The sequence below is a fragment of the Lissotriton vulgaris genome, chromosome 11 (assembly GCF_964263255.1).
Source record: "Lissotriton vulgaris chromosome 11, aLisVul1.2, whole genome shotgun sequence".
Taxonomy (NCBI): Eukaryota; Metazoa; Chordata; class Amphibia; order Caudata; family Salamandridae; genus Lissotriton; species Lissotriton vulgaris.
This window is the reverse complement of record NC_141699.1, coordinates 722,084,998-722,097,507: the sequence shown is the minus strand read 5'-3', so window position 1 is coordinate 722,097,507 and position 12,510 is coordinate 722,084,998. Positions and strand designations below refer to the sequence as shown.

The 12,510-nt window shown below is 48.2% G+C and overlaps 1 protein-coding gene across 1 annotated transcript; it reads right to left on the bottom strand.

The window, feature by feature from the left end:
• Positions 1–200: 200 nt before the first annotated feature.
• On the bottom strand, positions 201–5,533 carry LOC147683380 (transcription cofactor HES-6-like). Its single transcript, XM_086943805.1, has 4 exons — positions 5,335–5,533; positions 4,232–4,318; positions 2,985–3,066; positions 201–2,223 (listed from the first exon to the last, which is right to left on the bottom strand). Exons 1-4 carry the CDS (start codon positions 5,410–5,412, stop codon positions 1,820–1,822), a joined length of 651 nt encoding a protein of 216 aa, XP_086799931.1. The 5' UTR covers positions 5,413–5,533; the 3' UTR covers positions 201–1,819.
• Between the last annotated feature and the right edge of the window lie 6,977 nt (positions 5,534–12,510).

The window sequence follows — 12,510 nt, the reverse complement described above, 5'->3', positions numbered from 1 at the left end:
TCGGCACAGAAGTAGCCAAGCCATATAACATGAACACATGTATTTCTTGCAAAGGATTCCCCCATAACTGATCCTCTTTTGATGTTTAAGCAGACCCGCAGTCCTTCAGTTTAGCAGTACCCGCCCCCCCCCCTCAAGTGACAGATGGTCCCCTCCAAATGACAAAGGGAGGCCCTGAACAGAGAGAGTTGGCAGCCATATTTGAGAGAACAGCACTTTATTGACCTAGTATCAATGTACAACAACACTACAGTCTTGGCTCGCACTCGTTCTTCCTAAATTTAGTTTCAGCATATATTTAACTTTTCTCTATTTATTAAAAAAACACACCTCCTAAATTCGAGTCTTGGTCCACCACTTAATAATGCAACAACAAAATAATAAGAAAATAAAAAGTTAAGTGCTCGTCACCAGTGTTCCACAGCAGATACACAAATGTGGTAAAACGCCAACTTGAAAGAGCGGAAAAAAATATGGAGTACTGTATTTAGTTTGGGAGCGTTTCACTGCCCCTGGAATCATTCTGGCGCCAAGGGTTCCTTTTTAATTAAAAGTACGAGTCCGAGAGGGGGCATTTACAACACCCTAATATACATATATCAGCATTGAAGGCATAGATGTGCTAATTGCAGAATCTGCTTAAGTGTTCCACAGAGCCCCCCGCCCATTCCCCATTCAAATGGAAATGTGCCCGAAGCCCACATTCAACTTCCTTCATGGAAGGCAGAAATTCAGGATCCGCAGATATGGCCAGCTCTGCCACTCCCTCCCCAGGTTTGCCGGTTGTGAACGTGCACTTACATTGTGCACGCAGCTTGAAAACGAGGCTGGTCGGCATTCGTTTTTTCCCCGACTGTTGCAGCTGTGTTTTGTTGGTGCGTAAAATGGCGACTGTACGCTTTCTTAAAACGACGTGAAAGACGGCATACTTGGTTCTCACACGTTCCTTCAAAACACACGTTTCCCATATGTTCCTCACTGATCAGGGCAGCACATTTCCCCGTGTGATGTCACTTCAGGGCGGTGACACAGGGAGATGCGATTTCACACTGAGGAAACTATAACTGCAGCACATTTCAGTCGTGTTACTTAACGTCAGGTTTGGAACACTGAGCGCAGTTCTGCAACAACGAGGAATTGGTGATAATTACATTCAGTTCCTTATGTGGCGTCACTTCCCGATCGTGACAAGTGAGAAAGTTAATCACCGGTGTGAATTTATTGCTGGAACGTATCTTCCCCGTTGGCCTACTGGCCAATGTTCTTCCACAACGGAGAAGTCCATCTGAAAATAACGTATATTTAGCCCCAAAAAAGGGCCAAATTAGTAGTTTTACACAGTAGCGAAGGAGTACCACCCGCGGCAGTACAAAGCCGAAGGACGCTAAGACAGGCTGCTTAATGCCATCCAACAAGTCAGAATGCCAACCACCAAATGTTTTGTTCATACCAGGGAATGAGGTCCAGGTCTGTACCATCCATTGTGAAATACTGCTGCGCACCCACAGAAGAGCTTTGCTACAAAGAGTTGTACCCCCTATGTTTTTTTTCAAAACAAACCAAGTCAAACGTAAAAATATTCCATCACACTCAAAAGGTGAAATGTTAACAGGTAGGAAAGTCCACGCTATTTACTGCCAGGGAGTTGACAGCTCGAGGAGTGCCATCTAGAGGAGTCGTGCAAGAAGGCACCAGTGCAGATGCCACCTTTATTCACACTGTCCATCGCAGTCGGGCATGGAGGATCAGGCTGCACGTGTGGCCAACCAGCAGGTAGGTAGGACTTTGTTGAAGATCCCTCAAGGGCACCAACCCTTCTTCACCAGGGTCTCCACATGGATTTGGTGTGGCTGGTGGATGGCATGTCTGCTGTTCGACCAGAGTCCTGGGGGCTAGGGGAAAGCAAGCTGCGGTCGCTCTCTGTCTCGTCCAGATCGGAGCAGCCATCTTCGCTGGAGGGGGCTGGAGAGAAAGCAGATGCAGCCATTGAAGCATCTGATGACATCTCTTCGCTGCCAGAATCCTCCGACAGCACCTCCACAATCAGGTCCTGGAAGCCGCCCTCGTTCAAAGGCATGGACTCCAAAAGGTGATTAAGCAGCTCAGCTGCCACATTAGCATCAATGCCAGGGCAGCTGGAGACAAACGTGTGGACTTCATGCATGCACTGGATATACCCTGCGGCAAAACGCTCACTGGCTTCCCGATGCATCTTGTCAGTCTCTGCAGAGGAGAAATATAAAACAATTAAACTTACAGATCCTTAAACATCAAAATGAGTTACAAAGAAACACACATTTAATTCAACTTCAGACAAAACACCAGCAGGCCCTACTCTGCCCCTTGTGCGCCAGTGCTGCATCCATCTAGGTTGCATTCAGTTCTAAACTTCATTTCTCAGAACAAATGTTCACCCTACACACAAAAAGTCAAAGGCATCTGAACCTTGGTGATTACCTTGGTTGTCTAAGTGATACTGCTATGAAATGTCACAAACATTGGCAGTACAGGAAAACTAGGTGTCCAAGGTTGGGATATGACAGGGTACCAGTGAAGTGCATCTACGTACCAAGGTCCGCATACTGGAAAATAAATCACTAAGAGGAGTCCTGTGTAGTTACTCTTGGTGGTGGACCACTTAGCTCGCACATGGGTGTGAAAACTTTGGCTACAAAATGACACTTTTCAAATAATTTGTCTTAAGACCCAAAATATTGCCCTGACTGTGGACATGAAATCATGTACAGGCAAAGATCAGGGGAAAAAACATTAGAGAGGGCTGGACTGGCATCAAAATAGTATTTCACAGTTTACAACATTTGTAATTTAAAGATGGGCTGTTACTATACCTGATTTTATGAAACATCTGAAATGCAGAGATTTGAACACACACTGAGCAGTCCAGAGGGCACATATTTTGTATTAAAAATGATCACTTTGTGCAGTCATGTAAACATTAAATTAGAGGTTATTTGAGAACTCACCAGCAGACCGCCTATGTAAAATGCCTTGGACACGCTTTACTGTGAGCTCCAACACCTCGGCATTCTCCATCTTTGACTGGAACTGAGGGGAAACGAGAGAGCAAGTCAAAGCCAACCTGCACCAACAACAGCACTTTACAAGAATCAGAAAATATGCAGCATCAAATACCACTTTATTAAACAGTGCTAGGAAACTAGATTTGCAGTATTAAACGCATCTTTATATTTAAGATATGGGAGAAATAAAATATCACTGTCAACTTTATAACAGTCAGACGCCAACTGGCACACAACACTTTCAAGAAGTAAGTCAGGGCCCAGGGTATCAAAAACCACTTTACAACAATGCCTGGGGACCTGTCAGCTCAAGAATACCGTATATATGTGCCAGGACACCTGTTTAATAAGAGAGCAAGAAGAACGGCATCCCCCAATAAAGCTTTAAAAAAAAGAGAAGCAGGAGACACGCAGCCCCAAAGGTACCCGGTAACAAAAGAAAGAGACAGAGGCCTTTAGCTGCCTAACTCCACTCTATAACAGACAGGAGAATTGATGCTCCCACAAAAACGTAACTCAACACAACTTAGCTATGAACAAACACGGGACAACTTCGGACCCACAAAACATTTTAAAGAACAAGTCGCGGCATTGAGCTGACTGCTCCCACACAAGAGGCCAGTCGGCCCACACGGAGTGACAGGTAGCCCACGACAAGGAACTCCAACGTTACCAAGCTAAGGGAAGAGAGCATGCCCAATACTATGAGTGACAGCGCACTCAGGGAACCAAATGGCGGTTCTCCCACAATACTGTAGGAAAGCTCAATCAAATGAATGCAGTACCTCATGCCACCAAAATATAGCAAGCCCACAATACCAGCGCAAAACACTGCTGTGCCTTTTTTTCTGGGTGTGCCAGTCAAAACATTTAAGAAAGTTCAATAAATACGCTGTAAAGTGCAACATCTTGCTTACTAAACATAGAACGCCTCGAAAATTAGTGGACTCTTGGGATTTGGGAATACCTACATGGGTCAGCTGATCATCAGTTTTCCAACAGTACATATTCCATTCAAGAGGCACAAGACAACCTATTGCAGTACACAGGCTCCTGCATGAAGCAAGAGCCTTCCTTCATACGAGACGCACCAGGGGTTTCCTAACAGCAACATGTCTCACGCATGATGTGCTCCCAGCTCTGCCCCCTCCCTCCCCGCCTTAGAAAGATTGATGCTTGGCGGCCTGTACCTCGCTGTCAGCCAGGATGAGGCGAAGCTCCTGGAGGCTCTCATTGATCCGGGCTCGTCTCTTCTTCTCCACAAGGGGCTTCCTGGTCTGCAAAAAGGCAGATAGAAAGGGGTAGTGAGCACTGGTCCAGTGGCTTCAGGGGCCCTAGTTACAGATGCTAGGGTCTACTACGGTGGATGGGTGGGGATATGTAGACGAGGGTGGGTGCTATGATTTATAGTAATGGGTTGCACGGGGGCGGTGAAGCAGATGAGGGCATGTTTTTAAGAAGTGGTGGTTAACCTGGAGTGGCTTCACAGGGCAAGGTCCTTTAGCTACATTGGGCTGTACAAATATCAGATTACTTTATGTCACTCCATGTCATCAGGGACAACATTTACCAGTCCTGGGCTTTTCATTAATACCGTAATGCCTTAAGGGAGTTGTAGTTTTGGCTCAGCGGAACTAAGCCAGTTGGACTTGCATATCTGAAAACGATGATGTGTAAATAGAATGGTTAGGGTTGAAAATGGTTTCCTCTGTGACATGGAGTTATCTGGTAGCCTTAGTAGGCAAGTGCCCCGAAACAACCGCAGGCAGAGCTGCAGGAGTGGTTGCAGGGAGGTTGGGGCTGCAGCGGGCAGGGCTGCAGCGGGTAGGTGTCCTGGAGGAACAGCGGGGAAGGGCTCTGTGGGCTGCAGTAGGCATTGATGCGATCCCTGCGGTGGATACGGCTCCGAGGCGGGCAAGGGGCATCGAGCGCTGAGCTACAGAGGCCAGATGCCAGACCCGGAGGGGCCGGCAGTGGGCAGGACTTTGTTGGGCTGAGGCCTCGGCTCAGAGGGTACGCTTAGGGTCGGAGGGATTTTGGAGCTGAATGGACAGAAGTCCCGCGGGGTCTGGGGGTCTGAGTCTGTCGTGGCTCGGACCGAGAGCCCGGTACAGAGAGAATGGAAGGGGCAGGGGAGTCCACTTTTAAGGGGCAGGGGAGTCCACTTTTAAGGTGTCTCTCAGTTTTGGAACTGCAGGACAGCGTCCCTCGATCGGCGGGTTTCGGGGCCGGATGATTATACAGTCGCCTGGCATACAGGCCTCACGCACACTGGCACAAGCGGCTTGTTTACCTTCCGGTCTCCACGAATTTCCAGGTGATCGTCGTCCTCCCTCTCAGAGCCGGGCCTGGGCCGAAAGGACGGAGCCATGAAGAGAGGCGAGCAAGACGAAGAGCGCAAATACAATCCAACACTGCAGGCGGCAGGCAAACACGGCACTGAGGCCTGTCACCGATCCGGGCCTACACCGAGGGAAGCGGAGGAGGGGAGGAGCCGGGCGCAGGCGGGGCTGGGAAGGGGGCGGGAGGACAGGGCTCGAATGGGAGGGTCCACAGCCGGGGAGGTAGAGGGAAGGCAAAGGACGTGAGGAGGAGGGCTTCGCTGTAACCAGGCCCTCCACTGCGGGGAGGGGGTCTGTGTGCAGCGGGGAGGGGCGAAGTGGGAGAGTATTGGCGTGAAGAGGAGGCAGAGGACGTCGAATGGGGGAGACCCTCGCTGCCTCAGGCGGTGTGGAGGAGGGCGTGATTGATATAGTAAGGATACTTCCTCAGTAAAACTGGGAGGCAAGTTCAGGCTCTTCGTAGGGCTATTACCGGAGACCAAATGCAGCGTTAAAGTAAACATGACAGAAGCAGTTTCACGCAGAGGACTTCCGAATCCCTTTCGCTTTGATCTGTAAATGAGCAATCTGCTTGTATCTTTAAGTGAAGTCTTTAAACCGAGGGCTATTTTTAGGGATTTAAAGCAAACTTGACGCGTAACTATGTGTGAACCAAATCTGACTGCATAATTATTTAAAACAGCCAAAGTAGGGTATACATCAGTGGCGGCTACTTCCCTTTGAAAGCCGCGAGGCTGCTCTTTGAAAGTGGCGCGGCTTAAATTGTAGCCCTACATTACATCTAGCGAACCAAGAAAGCCAGGGGTATTTGGCTTTATTCTTGCCTAATCATTTTTTGGGAAAAATTGGACCAAGCATGACATTTTACGGTACTATTGCCACCTCCATGATGACCTTCATGTCCGGAGATTGTCACTGTAGTCCTGGCCCCTCCGATCCACACCAGATCAGTTTACGCTGGCATAAACAGGCTCTCATCCCATTGCAGGGACCACAGTCCGATGAGCGTTGGCAGCATCAAACGGGATCCGAATCTGAGGAAGGTCGTGAACCATGTCTGGCGGCCTCATAGAAACGTTTGACAGGTCTTTAAATTGCTACAAAGAAACCTGAGCAACATGGCTGATGTCCTGGTTTAGCTGCTAGACAGCATTATAGGAGATCGGCCTTGGTTCACCCCCTTGACCATCACCTACCCAGCAGGACATTAGGCATAGTTCTCCACGTCTCCCCTTTTTTGTTGTCTCCATTTGCCCCCCTCCCTTTGATGAACTACCGTTAACTTTGTTCTTTTTCTTGTGTTCTTACTATGCTCTTATAACGGATGTAATGTGTAACCTTGTAACGCAGCGATCCTCATGTAAAGCGCTCTGATACCTCCGGGTCTAGCCAGTCCTATATAAAACTCTTGAAATAAATGAAATAAAATATATTGCTAACATGCCATACCTTTTGAATTGTCACCCAGAGCCACAGGGATTCTGCAGCAGGGTTGGGCCAAATTATTTGGCCGGGTAGAGTAAATTAGGCTGGAAGAAAAGGCAAATTTGCGGCTTAATGCAGCACATTTTGTGTATTACTACTTCATTAATTTGTAGTTTTTACATTTGTTAACTCTATCTGGGCATTGGTAGCACATGATTAGTAATACTTTAACACCCAACTATAGCAGTAAGCAACAGAAAGATGATCAGTCAACCTTTGCAAAGGGCCTTCCATTGAACACAAACACTGCATTTTTAGTACCTTTGAGCCGTTTGAGCTAGAAACAATAATTTTTTTCAATCTGCAGATTATGCAGCAGATAGGTGATTATGTGGCAAATGCGGCAAACCCATAATGATGCGGAAAATGCTACAGCCCCGCAATCACATAATTTCAGTAGCCCTGCTCATTGTAAATATTCAATCAGTTTCTTACTGTGCTTCGAGCCCTGGCAGTTCTACTGCTCCAAAAAGTATTTGGATAACAGTGTGCATTTTTTGAACATCATTTCCCCTAACCTGACTATGCAGCCCTAGGTTATTACTGGCAGTTTAGAAAATGCAATTTCACCTGGCCCTTCATTTTCGGTCAATATAATTTTATCTAGGAGTGAGAAGAAAAAAGTTGCATATAAGTGAAAATGCAGCGTTAACGTAGGAAAAGCAGGTCCCGTTGTCACCGAGGCTGTCCCCAAAAATTATCCTGGGCTTGATAGACCATATTACTCAAAGGTACGTAAACTGTCACCTACATATGGCGGCATGCTTCGTCCTTTGATTCTTCCATATAGCACTGGAGATTGTATCCTATTGTGAATGGGTCGTTATACGCCATCTATTCAGTTTAAGAAATACAAACCAAACAAAATCCAATAAAAACAATCAGTAACATTTCATGCACATCCTCTAAGATGCCTTGCTCTAACTGCTCACACAACAAAACGGGAAAAAATCACAAATCTGAACGTCTGATAAAAGCTGTAGATACAAAATTGTAGGTCTAAATTGTTTAAAATTCAGCTTCTTGAGTGTGAAGGACAAATACAATTATTCCTTAAACTGCTGTACATAGTACCAAACATAGTCAAGTGCATTGCCAAGAAACTTTAGCAAAAGGAACAAATGATGGACAGAATGCTGAACAATGCAAACATTCACCCCCAGTCACAAGGGTCTGGGTTTAATCCATCGTTCATTTCCCTACCTCGTCACCCCAGTTTGGACCCAGCCATATACAAATCAGTCTTGACCCTGTTCCTCAAGGGAACAGTCAGCCCGAACTGCCAAGCCAGGTTCTCCCTGGACAGGAACCATGCATCCTGGGACCCGTTTCGAGGTATCACTCCTCATCAGCAAGGCTAGCTTGAATCCAGTGGCGCAGTGAGCACTAGATCCATGTCTGGGCATGCCCTTCCCACTTAGAACAAAATAAGCACAAGGAACAAACGATGGACAGAATGCTGAACAATGCAAACATTCACCTCCAGTCACAAGGGTCTGGGTTTAATCCATCATTCATTTCCTTACCACATCACCCCAGTTTGTACCCAGCCATATACAAATCCGCCTTGACCCTGTTCCTCGTGGGAACAGTCCAGCCCGAACTGCCAAGCCAGGTTCTCCCTGGACCGGAACCAGGCATCCTGGGACCCATTTCAGGGTATCACTCCTCATCAGCCAGGCTAGCTTGAATCCAGTGGCGCAATGAGCACAGGACCCATGTCTGGGCATGCCCTTCCCACTTAGAACAAAAAAAGCAAAAGGAACAAATGATGAATGGAATGCTGAACAATGCAAAAATTCACCCCCAGTCACAAGTATCTGGGTTTAATCCATCGTTTCTTTTGCTCACTAAGCCACCCCAGTTTGGAACCAGCCATATGCATATCAGTCTTGACCCTGTTCCTCATGGGAACAGTCCAACCCGAACTGCCAAACCAGGTTCTCCTCGGACCAGAATCAAGCATCCCAGGACTGATTTGCATATGGCTGGGTCTAAACTGGGGTAGCGTGGGTAGCAAAAGAATGATGAATTAAATCCTGATCCTTGTGACTGGGGGTGAATATTTGCATTGCCAATCATGGAAACAACAATCCATAACATAATTTACAGTAGGAGCAGTTGCACTTTAACACTGAAAAGCAGTGAGAAAGTGCGCAGAGACACTAAACCAGAAAAAACAGAGTCAAAACAAGGAGGTCAGAAAGCATAAAGACAGCGGAAACACGCCAAAAGATGCCAGGTCTAACACCCTTCCAAATAATAATCTTTGCTGCTTCAATAGTAAGGACCAGCTCAGCGAGGTAGCAACTAATTTGCCCAAGTTGGAAAACTACTCCACTCTGCTGATATGACAACCCTTAATACAAAAAACCCTAGATTTGGTGCTCTTTGGGCTAATTACCATAGCATGTGACTTTTTATTGTTGGCATTTAAGTCCATATTAACCACAAACAACAAATGAGTTTTAAGATTCACTGTAATCCCAGGGTGGTTCTAAAGATGAGCACAGCATCATCTGCACACAGCAATGCTGCAAGCGGTCGGTTACCCACGTAGGCCATATCCCTCCCAAAACCAAATGTTGTTCCTGGTGCTTCATGTACAGAGTGAATACAAAAGGAGCTAGTATTCTACTCTAACTAACACCTTTTCAAACTAAGGGGCTGTGAACATTCCCCCACCTCACCGCACCAACAGATGCTGTCAGGTTGAGCTGGAACTCCCTTAACAGCCGGATGATATCCCGGTCAACCCCATGGATCCCAGGACAGCCCAGAGCTGGTTTCTATTTACTCTGTCAAACCCTGAACTGAGATCCATGAAGGCTAGGTGGACTGATCCCTTCTTTGCTACAGTATACTTTGAGATAAGCAAGTACAAGTTTAAGCATTGGTTAGTTGTTTCAAGGCCAGCCCTAAAACTATACTATATATAAGATAGGGCATTATGCTCCTTAGCTCAGGTGCATAATCAATTAAAAACCACACATACTAATATTTCACCTCCGAGTTAACCAGCGAAATGGGCCAGTAGAAGCATGGGTCTTCCCTACATCCCTTCTTGAACACCGGCACAATCACGAGTAGGACCAAGAGTATGGTAGCCCATGTATCACAGCTGCATTGAGATGCAAAGAAATCAAAGGGGCCCACAGCTCAACGTTAAGATTTAAACAAATCACCTGGACCCTCATCAGAACATGGGGTTTTATTGTTCGGTAGGGCAATAATAGCTTTCATCACCTCCTTCCACTCAAATCTAAAGTTTGACAGTTCAGCTGGCGAATATTATACAGGTATAGATTGAGGGTCGTCATAAATAGATTGAAAGTGCTTCACTCAAACACCTGCTGAAATATGCGAGGACAACATAGGCCTTAGACTGGGGTGAAACAAGGGGTGATTGAAAATGCTCCAAATCAAACCACTTTCTTGCTTTGTACAAGGAAAAGTAAGCTCTTTCCTTGGCCTCCCTACATTTTTTTTTTAATTTGTTTTTTATTGCAGAATTAGAAACCCTTGCATACAATAAATCAACCAGCACACTCATGGTGTCCCCCCGCATGGATCGAGTAACATAGAGTATACACAGCCATTCAGCCCGTATCCCGGAGGCCGGGCGGCATAATGTTCCAGTTTGCCAGCAAGACATCATAGTGAGCGTCCCTGAGGGACAATGGTCGAAATCTCTTCATGTATTCGCATTTTACCCCCCCCACCCCTAACTCAACCCCAACACCGTCCAGCATAGTCTAACAGCCCGGTCTCATGGCGATACTGCGATCCCGCCCCCCAGTCCCTGTGAGGGTACTGTCACGACAGTGCCACGCGCCCCTGCCCCTGCTCCGCTATCTATCCACACTCTACAGACCTTAAAGTCAGTCACAGGCCCGGAAGTACTTCCGCTCCCCAACCTGGATCCCGGTGTCCAACCCATCCCTCAACAGCCCTAGAACAACACCCGATCCCTCCCCCCCAGCAACCGCTAATGATGTGTGCCGTGTTCCTGACTCCAGTATGGGTCCCGTTACAGATCTACTTATACCTCCATACTCGTAAGCCTCGCAATGTCCTCATGCCCTATCCATTCAGTCCTCATCGTCCACCAGGGAGTCACGCAGAGCCTGCACTATCAACTCCCACGCACGCGCTGCTTCCAGGCTTTTTTCATTGTCAAGCTTGACTGCTTGTCTCATACGGAGCACACTCTCGCATTCAGACCACCTCAGCAATTCATTCGTCCATCTCCTCACAGACGGCCCCTCCCTGAACTTCCAGTGCCAGGTGATCTCCCTCTGCGCCAGTACCAGCCCCAGGTCAATACATTTACTAGTCACCTTGGTGTTTTTTGTGTGTGGGAACCAGAGCAACAAGCACGCCGCCATGTCAAACTCCACCTCCCTGTCGGTCACTGCATTGAGGAGTTCCCCAACCTCCGCCCAGTAATCCTCTAGTTTCGGGCAGCCCCATAACAAATGATCCAGATCCGCCTCCAACGCCAAGCACCTCGGACACCGCGCCTCCTGTACCTGAAAGTACCGTTTGATCTTCTCCGGGGTCAAGTAGGCCCTATGCAACACATAAAAATGCACCTGCTGGAAGCGCGCGTTCCTCGTACCCTTCCACGTACGCTTAAGGATATGACCCCACACCGTGTCCGGAATGGGCCTGCCTATGCTCATCCCCCATTTCGCTTTCAGGTCCAGGAGCGGTTCTAGCCCCTCATGCAACATCCTATTATGGAGGCAGGTCACCGCTTTAAAGGTGCCGGCGGCTGGCAAGCCATAGTCGTGTCTGGTTCAATGAGCCCCCCTTTCCAATGCTTTTGCATGGCCGCTACCACGGCCGCATGCAAGAGGAAGCTCCCCTCCGGCAGCCCAAACTGTTCTTGTAGCGTTTGGAAGGGCACCAACGTTCCATCAGTATACAAGTCCCCCACCACTTGCAGTCCCAGCTCCTCCCACTCCAATAATGGGGACCAGTCGCCCCCATGCGGCAGCGCAGTCAGCATGCCTATCAGTATCTCCGGGGCATACGGTCGGGACGCCTTCGCCCTCCTCAGACTCCTCTGCCAGCATAACCTGAGCGTCCGTTCCTCCATGGACAGGCCTCGCAACTCCAGCTCCTGCTGCATAATGATATAGGCCAGGACATGGCGTTGTATCCCCTGCTCTCGGTCGTGTTCCGGCCCTCTAAACACCCTAGCCACATGCTGTGTGAGAACCTGAAGTTGCGCGGCTAAATAGTACAACTCAAAGTCAGGGACAGCCATCCCCCCCTCAAGCTTGGGACGCAGCAACGTGTTCAGTGCCACTCTACGGCGGCCGTGCCCCCAAAGGAAGTCAATGACCATCGTCCGCAAGTCCCTAAAGATACTCTGAGGAATCCAAATGGGCAGCGTGCGAAAATAGTACAAGAGCCGCGGGAGCGCCACCATCTTCAGCAGAGCAACCCTACCCAGCACCGACAGGGGGAGGGATGCCCAGAAAGACATGCAACCTCTCAGCGCCCGTACGCACCGCCCAATATTGCCCTCTAATAAGTCCGCGACCTCGTGGTAGATACGGACTCCCAGATAAGTAAAGCAAGATGGCTCCCAGACCACCCCTACATCACGGGCGGGGCAGGGCGCGTCCGCC